We start from the raw sequence: 24159 nt of genomic DNA on the forward strand, positions 1-24159 counted from the left end.
TTTTTGGCTGTGTTGGGTCTTTGCTGCTGGACACGGGCTTTCTCTAGCTGCAGTGAGCGGGGCCTACTCTTCATTGCGATGCACGGACTTCTCATTGCGGTGGCTTCTCTTGTTGTGGAGCACGGGCTCTAGGCACGTGGGCTTCAGTAGTTGTGGCACATGGGCTCAGTAGTTGTGGCTCACAGGCTCTAGAGCGCAGGCTCAGTAGTTGTGGCGCATGGGCTTAGTTGCTCCGCGGCATGTGGGATCTTCCCGAACCAGGGCTCGAACCTGTGTCCCCTGCATTGGCAGGCGGATTCTTAACCACCACGCCACCAGGGAAACCCTCACTGAGATTTCTTAGAGGAAACTTTCATCCTCTTCAACCTAGGCTATAAAAACGACTTCCCACCTGGTGCCCCTACCCAGTGCTCTCCCCGTCCAGTTCATTTTCCACGCCGTGTCAGTCTTTATCCATAAAGCACAGATCTGAGCACTCCATGGCTGCATTCAAGCCCTTCAGTGGCTCCCCTTTGACTACGAGAGAAAGTCCAGCTCTTACGATGACATACGAGGTTCGCGCTGATCTGACCCAAGTCCCTCTCCTGACTTCGCCCCTGCCCAGATGGCCCTTACACACATGCTGTTCTCTCTGCTTGTAATGCCCTCTTTGTCTTTCTTTTAATTAGGGGTTGGGGGCTGAGGAGGAGAATGCCCTCCTCAAAAGGCCTCCTGAAAATCTAGCAAAAACATCACCTCCTCAAGTGAAGCCTTCCTTCCCAGACGTCCACTGCCCAGAGTTCATCTCTGCCACTTCCGTGATTCTAGGACACCCTGTCCTAACCTTGATCGCCTCCTGTGTGACATGGCACTGTCACTTGCCTCTTCACAGCTCTTTTTCTTTCACTAAACCACTCTCTTCAAGATGGGGAGCCACATTATTTGATAAGATGGGGCAGAACAGACCACGGCTGAGCGATACACAGCCCAGCTCGTGGGGTTGGAATGTTGGGGCTGGAACTGGCCCCTTCGCTGTATGACCTTGGGAAGCTACTAAGCCTCTCCAAGGCTTACTTTGCTCATCTGTAAACGAGTGCAGTAAGAGTGCACCCCTCAGAGGGAACATGGAATGAAAGAAAAGTGGCACAATGCTGATATCCCACGAATATTAACTATTATTATTATCTGATTCCAGGTACTCAGCACAGTACCTTGTACACAGTCAATAACTATTTATTGACTTTTTGAAAAGAAAGGAAGAGTCACAGTTCAAAGCCAGGATTCCAAGTCTATTTTCCCAAGTATAGTACAGCTGTTTCCGTACTGTATTTTATCTGATATGAAGAGCATTCCAGAATTCCAGATGAGGAGATCAAGGACTGAGCCATTAAATCCAGACGGTACTCACTCAACCCAGGCTCGTGTATTTCCGCATCAGTGCTGTTGCTTCCGTGTTGACTGGAGGGCTCTGGCCTATCCCTCACCCTTTGCTGCCTCCTTGTGGCCATGTCAGGTCAGGCTATACAAACTTTTCCCTTGGAATTGCTTAACTTTGCTCTCATTTTAAGTTGGCTCCTTCCTTTGGAATTATATCCAAGAGGTATAACTTTTAGTTTTGTTTATTAATGCAGTTTAATAAAGATGTGAAATTTCAGTAGAAATGAAAATTATTAGCATAATTGCTAAGGTAGCCCAGGGGGTACAGGGGTTAAAATTAGATTTGTTTAGCCAACAGGGCTGACATCCCCTTTAAAAACTGAAGCTCTTGGGCTTCCCTGGTGGTGCAGTGGTTGAGAGTCCGCCTGCCGATGCAGGGAACACGGGTTCGTGGCCCGGTCTGGGAGTATCCCACATGCCGCGGAGCAGCTGGGCCCGTGAGCCGTGGCCGCTGAGCCTGCGCGTCCGGAGCCTGTGCTCCGCAACGGGAGAGGCCGCAACAGTGAGAGTCCCGCGTACCGCAAAAAAACCAAAAAAAACCAAAAAAAACAAAACAAAACAAAAAACTGAAGCTCTTGGTGTGGATGTAGAGAGAAGGGAGACTTTGTGCACAGTTGGTGGGATTGTAAATTGGTGCAGCCAGGATGGAAAACAGTATGGAGCTTCCTCAAAAAATTAAAAATAGAACTGCTATATGATCCAGCAATTCTACTTGTTCTGTTTTTGTTTTTATTGTAGCTATATGAGATAATGGATGTTAACTAAACCTATTGTGGTAATCATTTCAGAGTATATGTGAATCAAGCCATCATACTATATAACTTAAACTTCTAGAGCGATGTATGTCAATTATTTCTCAATAAACCTAGAGGGAATTCCCTGGCGGTCCAGTGGTTAAGACTCCGAGCTCCCAATGAAGGGGACACAGGTTCGATCCCTGGCAGGGAACTAGATCTCACATGCTGCAACTAAAGGAGCCCACTTGGGGCAACGAAGATCCCACATGCCGCAACTAAGACCTGGCGCAGCCAAATAAATAAAATAAATAAATAAATATTAAAAAAACAGTACCTACCTCATAAAGATTAGATTATATGATTTAATATATATATATATAAAGGGCTCAGAACAGTTCCTAGAGCATACTAAAGAGCTACATAAATGCTTGCTGCCATCATCATTCTTCTTATTATTATTATTATTAGTTCAGGTAGCAAAAGCAGCATGTGCAGAGACATGGTGGTGGGAAGCAGTGTGATGTGATGGGGAACTGGGTGGTAGTAGTGATGATGCCCATGAGGAATCAGGACAGTCAGGGACCATATCAGGACCTCAAATCATGTTACATATTGCATTTCTCAATTACTTATGATCTATTTCTGCCTACTAAGATGCAAGCTCCAGGAAGACCCCCATGAGGCACTTGTGTGATAAATCACTGTATGCCAGGCATTTAGAATAGTCACTGGCAACATTGTCAGTGCTCAATAAATATTAATTGAACGAATGATGGGTTAAGGATTTTGAACTTTGTCCTGAACATTATGGCAAGTCAGTGAAGCAGGTAATACTAGATTAGAGGCTGAGAAGCAAGCCATCAGTTTCTTCCAGTAAGCGATAGTAAGGGCTGAGGTAGTCATCCCCTTGAAGATGAAAGTAGGAGACTTGGGATTGGGATGAGAATGAGGAGTGGCATTCAGGAGGTGGTGCCATTCATGGGGATGGAGAAAAAGGAAAGGAGCAGATTTAGGGAGAGATGAGAATCTCTGTTTGGGACATGTTCTAGATTTGTGGGTCTGAAGTTCAGCAGAGAGGCTGGGGCTAGAGAGAGAGGCTTGGGAGTCACTGGGGTGTAAGGGGTAACAGAGGTTGAGAGTCTGGATGGCGTGCCACTGGTGACCAACATGTTACCACACCTTGCTCGCTGTTCATGACCCTCTAGGAAGTTTGCCTCCCAGCAAGACTGGCTGTTCTTTGAGGACAGGAATACTTCCCATTGTAGCCTTCAGTATACAGCGTGCCTTCAGTGCTAGGAAAATGGTCAGGAACAGAACTTCTAGAGCAGAAAGGAATCTTAAAAATCATATTAACATGAGAGAATGAGGCCCAACATTGTTCAACCACTTGCCTGTGGTCACTCAGCAAAACAGCCACAGCTCTGGCTGCAGGACCAGGTCTTAAGACTGCCAGCCTTGTGCCCTTTCCAGGAGGCCACATTGCCTCAGGGCGGTGAGTTGAGAGCACCCAGGTGAGTGAAGGAGCTTGGGCTCTGGGGCTGATCTAGCTTCCTGGAGCCTCAGTTTCATCATCATCAGGATTGTTAGGGGTTGACTGGGTCCGAGTCTCTTGTGAAGCAATGAACATAGTGCCGGGCTCCCTGTCGGTGCTCAATAAATGTTTATTTACCATTCATTTCCCTCAAGAAGATAGGGGGTTTGGAACAACGTGGTCAGGTTGGAGCTGTGACCTGAAAGGCTGAAGGCTGAGCAGCACGATCTTGGACATCAAATCAGCCCTCAGCAATCAGTTAAGAGCCACCGAATAAAAACATGTATATGTATAACTGAATCCCTTTGCTGTACACCTGAAATTAACACATTGTTAATCAACTATACTCCAATAGAAAATAAAAGGTTAAAAACCAAAAGAGCCACCACTTTCCTCTAGGAGGTTTAAAGGCGCTACTAGCTCAGGCTACCTCTGCCGAGCGTAGGCGTGGTCAGTGTCCCCTCCCTCCTCCTTTCACTCTCCTTTCTAGGCTCCGCCCAGCTGGGCGGGACGCTCCAGACGCTCCAGACCCAGGCGGAACTGTTTTCTTGCTGGTTACAGTGTTTGAGGGTTAAGTGCTGCCAGAGAAATCACCAAGGAGGAGGCGTCTGTGTTTAGAAGGTAAGGTGGGCAGAAGGAGGAGAGCTGGGAAAGCTTGAGAAGTTGTTTTCTTTGAAGGATTCCTTGGGCTTTGGGGACTGGAGATGACAGTGGGTGTAGAACTGGAGGAGAGGAAAGAGCACACAGAGCCAGCTGGCCAGCCCCAGGGGGCCCTTTGGACCTGAGCCCACCTGAGATTCCCAGGGTTCTGTCACAATCCACACATTATTTATGCAAGTCATCTCCGTTTATCAGGCGCGTCTTGTCAGGTGGAGAAAATGAAACTGAAAGCAGGACTCTTCCCTTAAAGTGTTTTTGACGGGTTATTTTTATTTTCTACTCTGATATTTTACTTGAGGTTTCTCTTATTATCATTATCGTCATTTTTATTTGCATTTCCTCAAAAGGAGTCCAAGATGTGGTATTCTTTTTTTTTTTTTTTTTTTTTTTTTTTTTTTTTTTGCTGTACACGGGCCTCTCACTGCTGTGGCCTCTCCCATTGCGGAGCACAGGCTCCGGACGTGCAGGCCCAATGGCCATGGCTCACGGGCCCAGCCGCTCCGCGGCACGCGGGATCCTCCCGGACCGGGGCACGAACCCGTGTCCCTTGCATCTGCAGGCGGACTCTCAACCACTGCGCCACCAGGGAAGCCCCCAAGATGTGGTATTCTTAAACGATTGTATTACACTGAAGTTAGCAGTTGGAGGTGGGCTGGAATAAATAAAAGACCAGAGGAGGAAAGAAGTTCGAAGAAACCCCGAGTCTTCCAGGTTTCTTCGAGCTTCTTTCCTTCCCTGGTCCTTTATTCCAGCACGCCTCACACTCACTGTCACCGGAAGTGTTTACACAAACATTGGGTCCAGAGAGTTCATTACCGGGTGATTGTGCTTCCGCTGCACATTTGATTAGACCTCTGAGGTAGGGGCTTTGACACTGTCGGAGGGGTGAGATTGCTGAAAAATGGTTGCTCTGTGAATTTTGCAGCAGACGTAGTTATGCAGATATTCAGGTAACAGTTTGCTGCCATCTGCTATTTGAATTGGGTCTAAATTGCTCAGAGCTGATCAAGGGCAGTTGGATTAAACTGACCCCCCAGGTTCCCTATTTGTATAGTGTGTATATGCACATGGGTGAGGAGACTGGGACTTGTTAACTTTTGTTTTCATAAACGAACGTAATTAGCTCTACCATTTATTGAAGGCTTAATATTTCCCCCTCTCCCTACTTCAATGCACTTTTTATGGGGGACTGTATTTATTGTTGCCCCCATTTGAGGGAACAGAAAATTGAGACTCAATAATCTAAGGTTACACGATTAAGAAGTAAGAGTCTAGAATTACACGATCAGGGGCTCAAACTTAGATCTTGCTGAGTTGGGAGTCTGAGTTCTTAACCATACTCTACACTAGTTTGAATAGGACTGCACACGTGCAAAGAACCAGGACTGTGCTGAGCATGTTCAACCAGAAACACAAACTGATGAAAAACACATATTTGCTTATTAAATGAGGGTTCTGGTTTTTTAAAAAGGCCATCTATTTCTAGTAAGAGTATGTTTATATGGCATTGGAAAAAAATGTATTAATATAGGTTGAGAATCCTAAAAACAATCATAGCCTTTGTCTCGGCATTCAGTTCTTTGAAATCTATCATAAGAAACCTATTATAAGATCTATCATAAGAAAACAAGCTAAAATAAGCTAAATTTGCTCCAACATTATTTAGAATTGTGAAAAAAATAATCATTTTGAAACTCTGTTTTAAAAGTTATTTTAAAAATTTGCTCCATAGTAGAGAACTGAAAAACCTCTCTGATGGCATATTGCACAGCCATCAAAATGTTTTAAAACCCTTGTAATAACATAGGACATTATTTATAATAAGGCATTAAATGAAAGGAGGCAGGATACAAAGTTACTTACAGAGCATGAGCCCAAATATTTTTTTAAAAATCTATAGAACTATACTAAAATATTAACAATACCTGTTCCTGGGCAGTGGGAGAATAAAGTAATAATTTTCTTGTTTAAAATTTATATATGTTTTAATATTCTATAATTAAAATTTCTATAATAGATGTATTTTGAAAAAGTTGCTAGTAAAATTAATTTCTCGAATTCAAATGTTTTCTTTTTTTAATAAATTTATTTATTTTTGGCTGCATTGGGTCTTCGTTGCTGCGTTCAGGCTTTCTCTAGTTGCTGCGAGCAGGGGCTACTTTTTGTTGCGGTGCACAGTCTTCTCATTGTGGTGGCTTCTCTTGTTGTGGAGTATGGGCTCTAGGTGCGTGGGCTTCAGTAGTTGTGGCACATGGGCTCAGTAGTTGTGGCTCACGAGCTTAGTTGCTCCACGGCATGTGGGATCTTCCCAGACCAGGGCTCAAACCCGTGTCCCCTGCATTGGCAGGCAGATTCTTAACCACTGCACCACCAGGGAAGTCTAAATGTTTTCTCACTATTATAAAATTATAAAGTTCCTCTCTCATCTCCAGGTGGAAAGTCAGAAGACTTCAAGAGTATTGTCCTTCCTGTTACTGGTGGTCTGTAGCCAGATAATTCTGATTGACCCTGACAGGATTTTCTAAGAGTTCCACGTTTCTTTGATCAAATCCCAAGGAGATAAGTTTTTCATTTTCTTGAAAAAAAGGCAAAAAATTTGTAACCAGTGGTATTTACCATCATGGAGACCAAGAGCCCTAACAATCCTCAGGAAAGACCCACACCCGCTACTAATGGGAGGGCTTCAGTGGAAGACAATAAATTGTTGATTAAAGCTACTAAAAAGGAAGACATTGAGTGGATCCAGCAATTGCTAAAAAAAGGGGCTGATGTCAATTTCCAGGATGAAGAATGGGGCTGGTCACCTTTGCATAATGCAGTGCAAAGTGGCAACGAGGACATTGTGAATCTTCTGCTTAATCATGGTGCTGAGCCTTGTCTGCGGAAGAGGAATGGAGCCACTCCCTTCATACTTGCTGGCATCGCTGGAAATGTGAAGGTGCTCCAACTTTTACTTCCGAAAGTAGCAGATGTCAACGAGTGTGATGTTCATGGCTTCACAGCTTTCATGGAAGCCTCTGTGTATGGTAGAGTCGAAGCCTTAAGGTTCCTGTATAACAATGGAGCAAAGGTGAATTTGCATCGAAAGACAAAGCAGGATCAAGAGAAGATTAGGAAAGGAGGGGCCACTGCTCTCATGGATGCTGCTGAAGAAGGGCATGTAGATGTCGTGAGGATCCTCCTTCACGAGATGGGGGCAGATGTCAATGCCCGAGACAATATGGGCAGAAATGCTTTGACCTATGCTCTTATGAACTCTGATGATGAGAAGGTGAAGGCCATTACTCGCCTTCTGCTGGACTGTAAGGTTGATGTCAGTGTGAGGGGGCAAGGAAGGAAGACGCCCCTGATCCTGGCAGTGGAAAAGAAGAACCTGGGTTTGGTGCAGATGCTTCTGGAACAAAAACATATAGAGATCAATGACACAGACAATGAGGGCAAAACAGCACTGTATCTTGCTGTCGAACTCAAGCTGAAGGAAATCGCCCAGTTGCTGTGCCACAAAGGAGCCAGAACAGATTGTGGAGACCTTCTTGCCATAGCAAGGCGCAATTATGACCATGACCTGGCAAAGTTTCTTTGCCAGCATGGAGCCATAGAAGATTTTCACCCTCCTGCTCAAGACTGGAAGCCGCAGAGCTCACGTTGGGGGGAAGCCCTGAAACATCTCCACAGGATATACCGCCCTATGATTGGTAAACTTAAGATCTTTATGGATGAAGAATATAAAATTGCTGACACTTCTGAAGGGGGCATCTACCTGGGGTTCTATGAAGACCAAGAGGTAGCTGTGAAGCTATTCTATGAAGGCAGCACACGTGGACAAAATGAAGTCTCCTTGTTGCAGAGCAACCGAACCAACAGTAATGTGGTGACATTCTATGGCAGTGAGAACTACAAGGGCTCTCTGTACGTGTGCCTCGCCCTGTGTGAACACACACTGGAGAAGCACTTGGCCGACCACAGAGGGGAGGCTGTGCAAAACAAGGAAGATGAGTTTGCTCGAAATGTCCTCTCATCTCTATTTAAGGCTGTTGAGGAACTACACCTGTCTGGATACACTCACCAGGATCTGCAGCCACAAAACATGTTAATAGGTAAGTCCCCAGTGTTCTCTTAGAAACGTGGGGTCTTTAGTTACGAGAGGAAAGGATTTTCATGGCAGAACAGGGAATAACTAGAGTCAGTGTGGGTTGTTCAGTTTGAGGATTAATGTAACAAATCCACAGTTACAGTGCAACCTCTCCTGCTACCAGGTATAACTCGTATTCCACGTGGAGGTCGAGGATGCCAATGGAATAGCAGGCTAACCTTATATTGCCCTTGGCAAATACAAATATGAAGGTAGGTCTTGGATGGAGCCAGCTCCAGAAGTTTGAATTCTTGGAGTAGTCTGCAAGTCAGGGAACCTAGAAAGGGTGTTCCTTCAGAGAAGGTGGCAGTTACAGTGAAACTTAATTGCAAAACTGAGGTTAAAATTGGGATCCAGGTTAAGATGTGACACAGTGAAACATACTGCAAGCAGGCCGAACAAGTCAGTGTCCACTGCTGCAAGCCAAAACCAAATAAACTAAAGCAACGTTCAAGGATACAAGCAGAGCTGAGGGCTTCCCTGGTGGCGCAGTGGTTAAGAATCCGCCTGCCAATGCAGGGGACACGGGTTCGAGCCCTGGTCTGGGAAGATCCCACATGCCGCAGAGTAACTAATCCTGTGTGCCACAACTACTGAGCCCGCGAGCCACAACTACTGAGCCCGCGAGCCACAACTACGCACCTAGAGCCCATGCTCCACAACAAAAGAAGCCACCGCAATGAGAAGCCTGCACACTGCAATGAAGAGTAGCCCCTGCTCACTGCAACTAGAGAAAACCTGCACAGCAACGAAGACCCAACGCAGCCAAATAAACAAACAAAAAAACAAAAAAAAACGAAGCAGAGTAGGGAACAAATGTATGGACCCCAAGGCGGGGAAAGTGGGGAGGGGCGGTGAGATGAATTGGGAGACTGGGATTGACATATATACACTAATATGTATAAAATAGATAACTAATAAGAACCTGCTGTATGAAAAATAAATAAATAAAATAAAATTCAAAACTTAAAAAAAAAAAAAAAGAAAAAACAAGCAGAGCTGAGTGTAAAGTCCCAGGGGACAAGGTGATACAGTAAAAAGAGCCTTGGCTTCAGCCATATTTAAGGAGCCTTGCAGCCTTGTCCCACCACTTTGTAACCTCAAGCAAGTCACTTAATTCTGTGAGCATTGGTTTCCTCACTTGAGACTGATAATACCTCCTTCATAAGGTTGTTATGAGGTCTAAGTGCAGTATGTCAAACGGACAAGTCATCTGTACATTGTAGGTGCCCAACAAAGGCCAGGTACTTGTCTAGAGGGCTAAGCAGAAGCAGATACCTAACCTACAGATATGCACTGACATTTAAGCTTGGTGTAAGGGACCAGGGTAAAAAGAAGATGTGGGTACTGAGAGTCAGAGAACAGTACTCAAGGTCCTGGAAGAGAGAAATAGGTAGATGTAAGATCTGGTTTTAGTTTGAGGACAGGTGCTTGTGGCACTGCTTCCTGGATTTAAGCAGCTTCGCTGGGGAGACTGACAAGGGCCAGAAATATGTGCAACTCTACCCAGTAAGGAAGAGTCTTTGAGGTTCAGCCAAAGGTAAGGTCCTTCCCAAGTTTACCTGCTGATCTTGATGCAAGAGGGTCACACATCACGTTCTAAAGAAAAATAATTTGTGACTACCTAGTCTTTGAAATTTCTAGCACCACTTCTTCCATTCTTAAGCTTGAACAGTAGAGAACCGATTATACTTCTGCCTCAAGGTGGCGAACCTAGCACATACTGCAGACTCTTCCCTGTATTAAATCCCTCAAATGATGGGAAAAGATGTTTAGATGAATTCATAACTGAGATCAACATTAAAAAAAGAATTCCTAGAGGACAAAATCCTTGAAGAATCATGCAGAGACTAAACATAGATAGGATGCGATTGAGGAATAATACAGGAGCCCAGGACAAATGCAAGAAGCCACAGAGAAACATCACTCATGAATGTAGGAACAGTGTAGAAAAGTGCCACTCCAAAGTGATGGAAGCCAGAAGCAGGAGAGGACCAAGGACCAGCTAGCAGGCAGATTGCTGCATCAGTCGACACTAGGAAGATCAAACCCTGGGCTTCCCCTCTTCCCCAGGGACCAAGCATCTATGACAGACCTTTCTTCTGCAGACAGGGGGACTGCTTGAGACACTGGGTCATTGGTGATATCAAGAGAAACAAAGAGCAGTCAAACATGCAAGATTTCTGCCAAAGCAGCTACTAAGTGGCATGTCCTGTTTATCCCAGAGCTTCACTGAATAAAACGCAAAGCAGAAGCTCTGACGACTGCTTCCATCCCTCCACTATATTGGGTGGCGTTAACAGAAGCAACTCGCAGGACGTCAGGGAGTCCCAACCGCAAAGTAAGGCTTACAGTCGAAAATCACTTAAGATATTGGAGAGGTGCCAATACTGTGAAAGAGAGGCATGAAACAGAAGAACTTACACCCAAAGAAACATAGCTAACCAAATGTGTAAGTTTCCATGGCTGTTAAAAGAAATTGTCACAAACCTGGTGGCTTAAAACAACAGGAATTTAATCTCCCGCAGTTCTGGAGGCCAGAAGTATGAAACCAGTTCCACTGGCGCCAAATCAGGTGTCAGCAGGGCCAAATTCCCTCTCTACACTGTAGTACAGAAACTGAGCGTAAGTATTAAAACTTTTTTTTTTTTTTTTTTTTGCGGTACGCGGGCCTCTCACTGTTGTGGCCTCTCCCGTTGCGGAGCACAGGCTCCAGACGCGCAGGCTCAGCGGTCATGGCTCACGGGCCCAGCCGCGCCGCGGCATGTGGGATCTTCCCGGACCGGGGCACGAACCTGTGTCCCCTGCGTCGGCAGGCGGACTCTCAACCACTGCGCCACCAGGGAAGCCTGCATTAAAACTTTTTATAGCACTTGAACAATGTCTGTTGAAACTAAAAATAAAAAATTGGGGCGTGTAATAAACAAATCAAATGTTAGAAGAGATGTGAGGTATTCCATTAGGTACTTTCAAATTTCAGTAGCAGAAAACTCGACTCCAAGTGGCTTAAATAAGTGAAGGGAATTTATCACTTCAAATAATTGAAAGGGGTCTGTGGTTATGATCTGCACCCCATCTGCCCCTTCAACCTCATCACAAGCAACTTTCTGACTCTGTCCCTCCTCCCCAAGTGCACACTTGGGCCTTCCTTCTGCCAGAGTGGAATTCTCCACGCATTCCTATCTGGAATTCTCTCTTCCTTCTGTTCCCCATTCCACTCACCTACCCAAATTCTACTTTCTGATCTCTTCTGTCTAGGCGTCTCTTCCTTTTTTTTTTTTTTTTTTTTTTTTTGGCTGCACCATGCAGCATGTGGGATCTTATTTCCTCAACTAGAGATTGATCCCATGCCCCCTGCAGTGGAAGTTCGGAGTCCTAACCACTGAACCAGCAGGGGATTCCCTAGGCATCTCTTCCTTAAGGAAAACTTCTCCACCGTCCCTGCACCCCACCCCCACCCCCGCCCAGCCATGTAGCTCTTCTTGTGATACACTTTTAGGGCATCCTGCACTTTGGGCTAGCATTGTCAAAATTGCAATTAATTTAATGTTTACCCTCCTTTAGTATTGGTCTCCTTGCCCAGAGACTCTAAACTCTGTAGGGCCAGGACTGTGTTCTCCTTCCTCACCATCATTTTTTTTCCCCTCACTAAACATTTGTTGAATGATTTAATGGGTTCCTTTTTGTTAGACTCTGAGTTTCCTCACAACTCTGATGTCTAAGTTCATAATGAAAGGAGTTTGAGAAGCACACTTGTACTGGCCATCATCCTATGTGGGGTTACCCAGCCTTCCTCTCAGACTCCTTTAAGGCACCTCTTCGAGGACAAATTACTGACTCACCCACCTTTCATTTTGTTCCTGACCTCTCTCATCCATGCAGCCCTCTTTCTGAAGACTTAGTGGCTTCCTTTAAGGGAGGAAGATTCTCAAGGGGGCAAGGAGGCAGTGACTCATTACAAGCACATGGCTTATTCGTGGTAACAGATTACAACGTCTTAGTGGGCAGTAACTAGTGGGCTTGATTTGGTGGAATGCTATGCTTAAGGTGGTCTTGGATTTGCATCCTTGTTGTTTAGTTGTTCTTTAGCTATAGGATGTAACCTTAACTCCTGCCAGCAGCTTCTTTACAAATCTGTGCTTTTTGACCCCAGGAGTTGCATGACTGGGGAGCTGGTTATTCTTATCCTCATGCTTCCCTACCCCTTGGCTTGGAACAAATAAAATGTAAGTCCAGCTCTTGGCAGATACCTAAGAGATCAAACGACACAGTGCACATGACGGTGTTTTGAGAAGCAAACAACAAAGCAGATATGAGCTTATCATTGTCTTCCTCAGAGATGATAGATTGTACATTGTGTTCCAGACTTATTTCAATTAATTACAGCATGGAGAATGAGGATTTTCAATGCATCTCTACAAACTATCCCTTAGATTCCAAGAATGGTGCTTGGCTGGCAGATTTCGATAAATGCATCAAGTGGACTGGAGATCCACAGGAAATTGAGAGAGATCTAGAGGTAATTTCTACAAACAATTTATTTTTCCATCTTTCTGCTTCCTTCTTTGTTCATTACCTTACTCCCTGTGGCCAGTTAGAGGATGTTCCTATTTCAACCAGAAGGAAAGACATTTCAAGGCATTTCCCTGGTACTCATTGCCTTTACTCCCTTGCAGACAGCCAAGTGGGTGTGGGGTTGGCCATCGCCGTGGCCCCTTTCTCTATCTCTTTAGATCTCTCTCTGACCCCACAGGCTGAATAGTAAATACACTGAGCATGCCACACTTCTTCCAGAATTACCGCCAGGAGATTTTCTCCAAAATAATTCCACAATTCCTGTAGGAGGTATTTTCTGCCTAAAGACAAAGTAATTAACACATAAAATTAACCATCAAAAGATTTCTTTTCCCACTCTATTCAAACACGTGTGCCAAACTCCTAGGAGGGCCAGCGACTAAGGCCCTCTGAAGCACAGCGGAGGGATGGGATCGATCCGCAACTCGAAAGAGACTAAATTTAGCCCCAAAGGTTAAGATCCTGAAAGAACTGTTTCTCCAGAGAGGAGACAGAACAGAGACGTAGCCTCTGCAGACCACAGCTCCCAGATAGATTCTGAGCTTGTCAGGGCAGCTCTCGCCTGGAGTTCTCCAGGGTGCTGAACTTCCAACCCAATAGACAAGAACTCTCCATCCACGCCTGGCCTTTCTGGTTCAGTGGCTCCAGATTTTAGCTCCTTCCCTGACTGGTGTCCTTCCCAGTGCAGTTTCTATGCTGGCCTCCTTCCTGGTCCTTCCTCCCTGCTGTGCTCTGACTCCTGGGGCCTTCACTCTATTCTGCGGGACCTGGTCTGGCTCCTTTATCTGTGGCCTGACATAGGCCTGACCCAAAGTCCCAGTTCCCAGCCAGACTCTGAGCATCCCCCTTGTTTAAAACCTTCTCCCTTTCCCCTGTTTATCTAAATTCTATCCGTACTTTGAAGTCTAGCTCAAATTCCTCTTCCTCTAAGCAGTCTACCCTGACAACTCTGGCCTGGGATTATCTTTTGTTCCTTATAAACCTAAACCTATAAACTATACTACCTTGAAGAGGTAGTATACTAAACTATACTACCTTGAAGAGTTCTCTATGCACAAGCCCATGCCTTCTCTCCCTGACCAGGCTGTGGAATCTCCTAGAGATTCTACCCGTTTTCCATTTGCTCATAGCCTGCGCCACACCCTCCAAAGTTCCCCAAATAGAGTGATAATTCATAAGCACTTTTGGCTTGATTTATGGCTTTTGTGTAGGCCCTGGGACGGCTGGTCCTGTATGTGGTAAAGCAGGGAGACATTCCTTTTGAGAGGCTGAAGGATCTAAGAACTGAAGAGTTGATTCAACGTTCTCCAGATGAGGAAACTCGGGACCTCATTCATCACCTGTTCTTCCCTGGGGACAATGTGAAGGCCCATCTGAGTGGCCTGCTGGGTCATCCTTTCTTTTGGAGTTGGGCGAGGTAAGGAAAACTGAGTGTATATTACAGGCCTCCAGGACAGAGACAGTGAGTGTATTAGTCAGGGCTCTTTATATATATACAAAATAAGGAAATGCCTCATGCAATATTGGGGCTGAGAAGTTCCACTATTTGCCATCTTCAAGCTGGTGACCCAGGAAAGCCAATGGTGTAATTTAATCTGAATCCAAAGGTCTGGGAACCAGGGGAGCTGAAGATGTAGATTCCAGTAAGGGTCTGAAGGCCTGAGAACTAGGAGAGCTGAGGGCAAGAGAAGAGCCATGTCCCAGCTGAAGCAACCAGGCAGAGAGGGGCGAATTTCCCCTTTCGTTCTATTCAGGCCCTCCATAGATTCGATGATGCCCACTTACATTGGGGAGGGCCGTCTACTTTACTGAGTCCACTGGTTCAAATGCTAATCTCCTCGGAAACATCCTCACAGACACACCCAGAATAATATTTAATCTGGGCCCTGTGTGGTCAGTGAAATTAACACATAAAATTAACCATCATGGTGAGGTGGGCAGGAGACAGGCTGGGAATCAGCAGACCCAGGCTTTTCTCTCAGCTTGGCATTTCCTGGCTGGCTGTCATTGGAGCAGTGACTTAACGTCTCTGGATCTGGTTTTCTTCATTGAAAAATAGAAAAAGGATGAGGGAAAACAGAGAGAGAGCTCTCCCCTTATGCAGATTTTAGAGACATGCTTTTACTACTCTTATCAAAAGCCAAAATCTAATAGTTCTGTAAAGAGTGGGAAGGATGGAACAACCGTGATGATTCTATCATTCTCAGCCGCTACAGGACCCTTAGGAACGTGGGAAATGAATCTGACATCAAAACGAGAAATGCTAATGGCAGGATCCTCCAGCGTCTGCAACCCCAAACATCTGAACTTTCCACAAGTTTTGCCCAGTGGACAACTAAGGTGTGAACAACTCCTACGGTCTGGGAGTTATTCCAGGAATAAGAATCTGTGTCATGTGTTACGTTGGTTTCCCTAACTTTTTTTTTTTTTTTTTTTTTTTTTTTTTTTTTTGCGGTATGCGGGCCTCTCACTGTTGTGGCCTCCCCCGTTGCGGAGCACAGGCTCCGGACGCGCAGGCTCCGGACGCGCAGGCTCAGCGGCCATGGCCCACGGGCCCAGCCGCTCCGCGGCATATGGGATCCTCCCAGACCGGGGCACGAACCCGTATCCCCTGCATCGGCAGGCGGACTCTCAACCACTTGCGCCACCAGGGAGGCCCCCTAACTTTTTTATACTATGGGCCTGGCCCAACCAAGTGGTGAGAAAGGGGATTTTCCTTTCCCTCCTCCCATCCCAGGTCCCCTCTGCCCTTTTGAGTCTCTGCACCAGGCCAGACCCTCCTGAGAGACTCATCCAGGCTCCTCTTTAGGATGGCCTTGTCACAGCCCAAGAGCCTTTTTCTTTTCTGTGACTCTTTCTCTCAAGCCTTGTTTTCTGAGCGAGGTTTGACTAATAATTCTATTTCCACTGTGACAAGAGCAGCTGATTAAATAGAGTTTAGCCCAAAGGAGGTACTCCCCCATGGGGCATTTCCATCCAGGGAGACTGGCTGCCTCTGCTGTCCATGAATAGCCCAGCCTGAGCATCCATATACGCACCTATTTTCTGTATGAGAGAACAGAAAATGAAAAAAAAAAAAAAAAAAAAGATGATCTTTCAAATTCCTCCTCTTCCAGAGAAGGTCCGCTCAATATAGTGGAACATAAAAATTAATCACCATTTCAGTCTAGTCAGTATTATCAGAACTTTCGTTATTATTAATGAGCAGACATCTATCAAGTACCAGTATGTGTTAGGCCCGTGCAAGGTCAGAGATATACAAAACAGAGTACAGCATCCATGTGGGGCGGAGAGACCCACAGAATGATGGCTGTGGGATACATGCTGGGTACCCCAGAGACATGGGCAAAGCATTATGGGAAAATCCATAACTCTCAAGTCTTTGAGTGAGACCAGCAGCTTCTGTATCTTAAGCCTGATGTAGGACTCTTGCTTCTTCCAAACCTCTTCATTTCTGCGTCTCATTTTGCTTTCCTTCCCTTGCTTGCCTCTAGACCACATATCACACTCATAATTGCTGGCTTAACGTCTCTCTTTCTTGCTACACGGTAAGTTCCACGAAGGCAGAGACCATCTGTTGTCTTGTCTGTCATTGTATTCTTGGCATGGAGTAGGTGTGCCATGACTCTTTGCTAAATGAATGTCTATAAAAGTTCAGCTAAAAATTAAACTTGTAGAAACAAAGACATTTGAAACAAGAGCAGATGATAGTAATAGCTAACGATCACATAGTGCTAACTATATGGCAGCTGTAGTTCTCAGGACTTTCCATGAGTAACCACAGTTAATCTTTACAACAGCCTCTGAGGCAATTAGCTCCATCTTGCAGGTGGGCAAACTGAGGCACAGACAAGTGATTTGTTTCAAAGGCACAGAATCAGTAAAGGGTGCAGCAGGATTTGAAGCTGGGCACTCTGGCTTAAAGGCCATGTGCTAACCTGTAGCTGATAGAGATTGTCATTTTCTTTTTCTTTTTCTTTTTAATGTCTGAGACAGAGAAACAGTACTACAGGCAACAGAAAGGAGAAATCCAACCTCAAGACTGAAGTGCTAATAAAAGTGGTTGCAAAAGTAGAAATAAGAGAATAGAGCACAAAGCACAGAAGAAGCAGGTGATGAAAGCTATTGTTTCCCTTCTTTTCTCACTCTCCACTCAGTGTTAAATGGAGCATTATTTTCAGACCATATAGGAAAGTCGTTCTCTTGAAGGTTAATTATCTGGCCTTTACTTTCTGTTTGCAAGCAGAAGCAAGGTTTGAGAAAATGCAGTGGTGTTGGGTAAATTATCAATCAAAGCCCAAAGGTCCAGAGGCATAAGAAGGAAGGACAGAATTGAAATGAAGAGGAAAGTACAAATAAAGAAAAGTGCTAAATATCACTAGAGAGATAAAGGTTATGGAGGTGATGGAACATTATCAGTCATCAGATGTGATGATACAGGCAGGTTCTAAGGTGCAAAAATGTAATTTTAAAAAGTGTTTCCAGAGAACAAGATACAACAACGAGGAACCTGGGAGACAAGGGGGTTGGAGAAAATGGGGCTGAACCCAAAGACGCAAGACTCTATCATTCAGAGAAAGGAGCCTCAGTTTTATTTATAAACATGAAAAATAATGGTAGAACTACTTTTTTATCCTCAGATAATTTACGTAAGATTTTATTCTGATTGTACTTCAAATGACAAAAAGGATACCCAATCTACTGTAATAGAAGGTACAGAATTGAAAAGCGAATAGGAAAATAGAGATACAGAAAAAAAGATAATACAAATGAGACCAAATATTAAATGTGCCAATTCCCCTAGAGAAACATTTAAAAGTGGTTAAAAATAAAAATATAAAAACGTATTTAATCAACAAGATCCTACTGCATAGCACAGGGAACTATATTCAATACCCTCTAATAAACCATAATGGAAAAGGATGTGAAAAAGAATATGTATATATATGTATAACTGAATCACTTTGCTGTACCAGAAATTACAACATTGTAAATCAACTATACTTCAATTAAAAAATGGGGGAAAAAAAGGCCACGCACTAAAGTGGCTCACTGCACAATGTTATGATGCCGTCAAGTCCACCAAATCATTTAATTGCCAAGGAAGTTGAGGCTCAGAGGTGGAACCCCAAATACTCAGGGCTGGAAAGCCAGAGGTTGGCACAGCTGGGAAGAGAATTCTGTTCTTTTGTCTCTCAGTTCATTGGTTCTTTCCCTTAAACTTCATTGACATATGTTGAATTTTGATTGACTTCAAGTCTTATCTTTTCGTTTTCATTTTCAGCTTTGTTGTCCTGTTGATTTTGGTGACTTGCCCATTTTCCTGGGCGTGCAACCAGTTTTCCAGTGTGGACTCCACCTTCTTCATATGGCTGCCTCTCCTCGCACACATACATGCTCAGCATTTCTCACATGTGCTCCACATATAGTACCCCCAGGCAGGCTTCTAGTCACCAGTTACTCTTCCTAAGGGACCCTCTGGCTTCATGGTTGTTGCATCTTATTCTCTTACTCCAGACTCTTTCTACCTATCAGAGCCATCTACAAGAGGAAGGCATTATTATTTTTATTTATTTATTTTTGTGGTACGCGGGCCTCTCACTGTTGTGGCCTCTCCCGTTGCGGAGCACAGGCTCCGGACGCGCAGGCTCAGTGGCCACGGCTCACGGGCCCAGCCGCTCCGCGGCATGTGGGATCTTCCCAGACCGGGGCATGAACCCATGTCCCCTGCATCGGCAGGCGGACTCTCAACCACTGCGCCACCAGGGAAGCCCAGGAAGGCATTATTAATATGAGAGCAGCTTCCCTGGGACACCCTAGGGACAAGGAGAAACATGTAACCTTTGGAAACATAATTACAAACAAAAGAAAACAAAGAACAACCACACTCACTATGGCAATGGCTGCAACGCCTGGTTTCAGTCAGGACAACCCTCTTGAAGGAGATGTAATCAAGTATGAATTTGGAAGGGTGGCCACAAGGATAGTGCTACTGCAGAGTATAGTGAGCAAATTTCCTTGTATAGTAGCCAACGATTTCCTAAACCATGTTTTAATGTAGTTAATTTCTATGAAAACAATTCTCTTGGAAAATAGATACACGAATTTAAAGTTATTTATAATTCCACATCCAAACACAACTACAGTTAGTGCTGTGGTGTATGGTGCTTACTTCCATTCTTTGTATTAATTTGCTTTATTTATTAGTGGAAATTTTGACATATATTCAAATTTGTATCCTGCCTTTTTGTATTAACATTCAGGATTTATTTTGTGTAATTTTTTTTTAGATTGACAAATTTGTGATGAAAACAATGAATAAGTCTTGTAAAAATGGCAATGTTTATCAGGACACTGTGGGTGACCTGCTGAGGTTCATCCGGAATTTGGGAGAGCACATTTATGACAAAAGGAATAAAAAGTAAGTCATGTATGAGAAGTCATGTATGGGATGAGAATAATTTAAAAATTCCAGTTCTAAATTTATATCTGCTATTTGAAGGAAAGAAGAAAATTTATTTTGATGAAAGTCATTCCTCCTGTTTGGAAAAGGGCCATCACAAGGGTCTTACAGTCAACACTGGACATGCCCTGCAGGTTCTCCTCTTCCTTTTCAATTTTTGCTGAGGCCCCTTGAACAGTAGGCTAGCAATTCTTGTGTGAAGAAACACAGGGGACTGCGTGGCTGGGTAAAGTGAATGTAGCATTAGAAGAGTAGCCCCATGTTAATCCAATTAGCTTTTGCTACCAAAATTCTTAGCTGTAAACTCACAAAAAACTTGCAGTTTTGAGGGCTTTTTTGGATTTCAGCATTATAGATAAGGGATTGTGGGATTGTATTATGTACATTTTATGGATAATAAAACTGAGGTTCATAAAACTTAAGCTGCCAAAGTTTAGTCCATTAGTTGAAGAGTCAGGAGATGAATCTTGCTCTGTCAGATTCCAAAGTCCTCATTTATTCTGCTATAGAAACCAGGGGAGCAAAAAAAGATTTCCAGGGCCATATGCTATAAAGGGGGGATGCAGAGTTTGGGGCAAGCATATCAAAATATTTATGTTTCATTTCAGGATGCAGTCAAGAATTGGAGAACCTTCCCAGTATCTTCAGGAGAAATTTCCCGATCTGGTCATGTATGTCTATAGGAAACTACAGAACACAGAATACACAAAGCATTTTCCAAAACCTCACATCTAAATAAGCCTAGGTGTGATGGAGGTGGTGGTGGTGAGCAGGCTGGCCAGCCCTAGTGCCTTTTGAATTCAGGGAAGTACTTTTTTGCTGTGGAATCCTGGGCGAGTCACAACTCTTTGAGCCTCTTGACATTTTTTTTTTTTTTGGCCACACCATGTGGCGTGTGGGATCTTAGTTCCCCGACCAGGGACTGAAGCCATGCCCCCTGTAGTGGAAGCACGGAGTCCTAACCACTGGACCACCAGGGAATTCCCTGGGCCTCTTGACTAACCTGGTTGCTTGTGAGCAATGAATTGGATAGCTGATGTGTCAGTTCCTGGTGCCGTGCTCAGCATTCTCCACGTTTACAACAAAAAAAGCATATGCTCAAACTACTCTAGTCCTTTTTAAGGGTAAAGCTTAGTGGCAGGAGCTGGGAGAGCATCCTGCTAAGATTCCTCTTGTCAACTGCACCAAAGGAGTGAGTTCCTAAACCTCTAATGCTTTATGTTTTCATCAATTATCTCATGTAATTCTCCCAACAACCTTGCAAGATAAGATTAATATCCCCTTTTAGGAACTGAAGAGCCTGAGAGACTCAGGGAAATTGAACTACTTGCCCCAGATTATACTACTTGCACAGAGCGCAGTATAAATGGACGTGGTGTGACTGTTACCTCTCACTCGGCACCTTAGAACTTAATTACTAGCTCAGAGCTCTTCTACATGAGATCCAAAAGGTCAAATGGGCTCTGGGTGGCTCATTCATTCATTCAATATTTGTTGAGCACTAACTAGTATAAGTCTAAGCACCGACGGTATGAAATGCATTCCTTCTAGAATCACCTGTGTTGGTTTTCTATTATGTTAAGGCTGTATTTCTCAACTGTAGGCAATCTTGCCCTTCAGGGACCATCTGGCAGTTAAAATGTCCATCAACGCTGAGGGTAGGGGGTTGTACTGGCATCTAGTAGATAGAGGTCAGGGATGCTGCTGAACATTCTATGATATGCACAGGATAGCACCCCCGAAACACAGAATTATCCAGAAGAACAGAATTATCAGTGACACTGAGGTTGAGAAATTCTGCCTTAGTGGGCTGTGTTACCTTTGAACTGGCTGGGAGCCCAGAACTGTGGATTCTGTGGCTCACCTCACAGAGGCGTGACTCGAGTTTGATGTCTTGCTTTTGGATCTGCAGTGAGACAGGTCCAGTTTCACTCCCTCAGGAAGTCCTCTGAATGCCCTCACTTTCCACACCCCTGTCTGAGTGTCCTCTCTGGCTCCCTAGCACCCATGGCCACACCAGAGCATGTTTCTCTCCACCCAGAGCATAATTCTTCCCCACTGGAATGATATACATATATAATTGGCTCCTTAGGACCAATGATATATATATTTTTTTGATGTGTATCGTACAGCTTAGCAAAATGTCTGCCACATGGTAATGGCCAATAAATATTCATTGAAAAATGAATGATCCATCTTCATACATGAGTAATAATGCTAGGACACATTTTGATGGTGTTTTATAACTTATAAATTATACCTGCATATTTTACTTCTTTAGTTTTCAAAATAATCCTGTAAGATAAGTGTTGTGATCCTCATTTTGCAGATGAGGAAACCAAGGTTAGAGACGTGTTGATTTACTCTAATGCATAGGAAGAGTCACTGTCTGAATTTGAAAAGATTTTCTGGTATGAAGTCTGATGTCCTTTCCAGTTATCCTCACTGTGGTGGTGAAGATGAAGCTTTGTAATGAGAGGAGCTGGGAGAAAAAACAGTATCTTAGGTTCTTTCTGAAAAGGAGATGGTCTCGACTTCCCTGGTGGTCCTGTGGTTAAGGCTCTGCACTTCCAGCGCAGGGGGTGCGGGTTCGATCCCTGGTTGGGGACTAAGATACCATATGCCACAGGGCATGGCCAAAAATAAATAAATAAATAGAATTTAAAAAGGAGGTGGTCTAAAAAGGGTGTCACTGAATGAAATTAACAAGTACTGGAAGAAACAAACTTAAGACTTTTCTTTAAGGTTTTAGGAGCAGCAAGGTTGCTTTAAGTTTTAAAAGTAAGATTTGTTTTTCTGATTTGTAGTGAGTACTTGGATATGACAATCAAATGCCCATTTGTAAAGCATACTCAATAAAACTTTGAATTATCTGAATGTCTGATTTTCTCTGAGTGACATTTCTACTTTAGAGAGTAGTGATATCAACAATAGAAAATGCTCAGTGATTAATTCCTGGGTAAGTTTTAAGAAAGGCATCCTGCTCTTTAATAATGGGAAAAGGAGCCTAATTTCAGCCCTCCATTAATTCGGGAACAATACGCACCTTGGGGGTCCTTGTAGAAAAGGAAGGGTCTGATCACTGTACTCTCTGCTTTAATCCTCTAAGGGTTTCTGTGGACATGCTGCAAATATTTCTTATTCAGTTGCCATTATCACAAACATTTAATTGAGCTTGTAGTTCACGTTAGGTACTGTGTTAGGCAAAGTGATTCTGTGCTTGGGCTTGTCAAGCAGAAGTGCCAGTTACACAGAGACGAGGGGAGCTTGCCTGCCTAGAATGCACTGAACAAGCAACATAGGAGAGAAAATTATGGTAAGAATAATAGTTACCACCTCTTGAGCACCTACTGCTTTCCAGAGCCTAATGCTTTTATATATGACATCCCATAACAAACATGACAACACCATAAGATGTAATTATTCCCATTTTACAGAAGAGGCAACTAACGCTCAGAAAGGATTGCTAAGTTGCCCAAGTTCATATGGGTAGTAAGTGGAAGAGCCAGGGTGCAAACCCAGGTCTGCAAGTCCAAAGGGTGTGGTTTTTCTGGAGAGCCAAAGATAGGGAGTTCAGGTAGGCTGGATGGTCTTTGTGAGCGTGTGTATCGGGGCTTTCATCCATTCCTTCCTATTAAAGCCTAGGAGGTCAAGGTTACCCACGGCCTTCATAGCAACCAAATCCAATGGTCCTTCTCTGTCTTCATCAACCTCACACCACAGTTGATTCAGCTGACTACTCTTTTGCTCTTGCACCTGTCTTCTTTAGCACCTGCAGCACCACACTTACCTGCTTTTCCTCCCCAGTGGTTGCTCCTCCACAGTGTCCTTTGCCAGCTCCTTCTCTGCTCAACCCCTAAACACTGAGTGCCCCCGAACTAATCCTCAAGCAATTCACTTTTCCTCTTTTCTCCATGGATGATCTTTTCAAGTGCCATGACGAGTATCATCATAAATAGACAGATGATATCCATGTTCTGAAATTTATCCACATAATTGCCTACAAATTATCAGTCTTGTTTGCTTCTTTTTTCCCATACGCCCTACATCCAATCTATTAATAAGTGCAGTTGGTTCTCTCACCAAAATAAATTCTAAATCTGTTCACAAACTTTTGTGTCTGCTGTGCTCAAACTACCATCATTTCTCATTTGTACTGAAGCATGAGCCTTGTAACTGACTATTGTGCTTGCATCCTCATGCCCCAACAATCTTTTCTCCACAAAGTGATCTTGAAAAAATATAAATCACGTCAGGTCACTTCCCAGATTAAAATCCTTCAGTGACTTTCCATGGCAGTTAGGATAAAACCCAGCTGTTCCCACCACACACAGGGCGTTATGTGAGCTGACAGTGTCTATACAGTCGTGCCCATTGCTTTGCTCTCCTACCTTGAAGGCTCAACTCCTCCCACACTGGCCTTATCTCTGTTCCTCAAAAATGCTGAGACCAAGTCGAGGTCAAGATGGTGGAATAGGAAGACTTGGGGTTCACTTCTTCCCACAAGTCCCCACATCTCTCCACTTCTCCCCACATCAAGAATACATCTACAAGTGGAACAATTCACACAGAGCACCTGCTGAACACTAGCAGAGGACCTTGGACACCTAAAAGGACAAGAAAAGATCCCCGCATAACTGGGTAG

The 24159-nt window shown here is 44.2% G+C and overlaps 1 protein-coding gene and 1 long non-coding RNA gene across 5 annotated transcripts in view; one reads left to right on the forward strand and one right to left on the reverse strand.

Annotated features, from left to right (window-relative positions):
* Positions 1–4214: 4214 nt before the first annotated feature.
* Positions 4215–22355, forward strand: RNASEL (ribonuclease L). 4 transcript variants are annotated; one of them, XR_009531213.1, is made up of 8 exons: positions 4215–4305; positions 6777–8441; positions 12910–12995; positions 14263–14468; positions 15259–15391; positions 19342–19472; positions 19554–19648; positions 20123–20206. XR_009531213.1 is itself a non-coding variant. In XM_060091165.1 (7 exons), exons 2-7 carry the CDS (start codon positions 6965–6967, stop codon positions 20247–20249), a joined length of 2160 nt encoding a protein of 719 aa, XP_059947148.1. In that variant the 5' UTR covers positions 4215–4305; positions 6777–6964; the 3' UTR covers positions 20250–22355. The 4 variants fall into 4 exon arrangements, 3 of the variants coding, with proteins under 3 accessions (XP_059947148.1, XP_059947149.1, XP_059947150.1); XM_060091165.1 differs by lacking the exon at positions 19554–19648 and having other exon boundaries at positions 20123–22355; XM_060091166.1 differs by lacking the exon at positions 20123–20206 and having other exon boundaries at positions 19554–19717.
* Positions 6446–24159, reverse strand: part of LOC132484534 (uncharacterized) — a 33303-nt gene continuing 15589 nt past the window's right edge. The window contains exon 3 of the long non-coding RNA XR_009531214.1: positions 6446–7393. This is a non-coding gene — a long non-coding RNA (uncharacterized LOC132484534). The remainder of the gene's footprint in view (positions 7394–24159) is intronic.

This window comes from Mesoplodon densirostris, chromosome 2 (genome assembly GCF_025265405.1).
Source record: "Mesoplodon densirostris isolate mMesDen1 chromosome 2, mMesDen1 primary haplotype, whole genome shotgun sequence".
Lineage (NCBI taxonomy): Eukaryota > Metazoa > Chordata > Mammalia > Artiodactyla > Ziphiidae > Mesoplodon > Mesoplodon densirostris.

Coding starts and splice junctions, on each gene's coding strand:
- RNASEL (XM_060091165.1), top strand. CDS start 6,965: ATGGAGACCAAGAGCCCTAACAATCCTCAGGAAAGACCCACACCCGCT. Junction 12,996..14,262: donor AAATTGAGAGAGATCTAGAG/GTAATTTCTACA, acceptor GCTTTTGTGTAG/GCCCTGGGACGGCTGGTCCT. Junction 19,473..20,122: donor TATGACAAAAGGAATAAAAA/GTAAGTCATGTA, acceptor GTTTCATTTCAG/GATGCAGTCAAGAATTGGAG.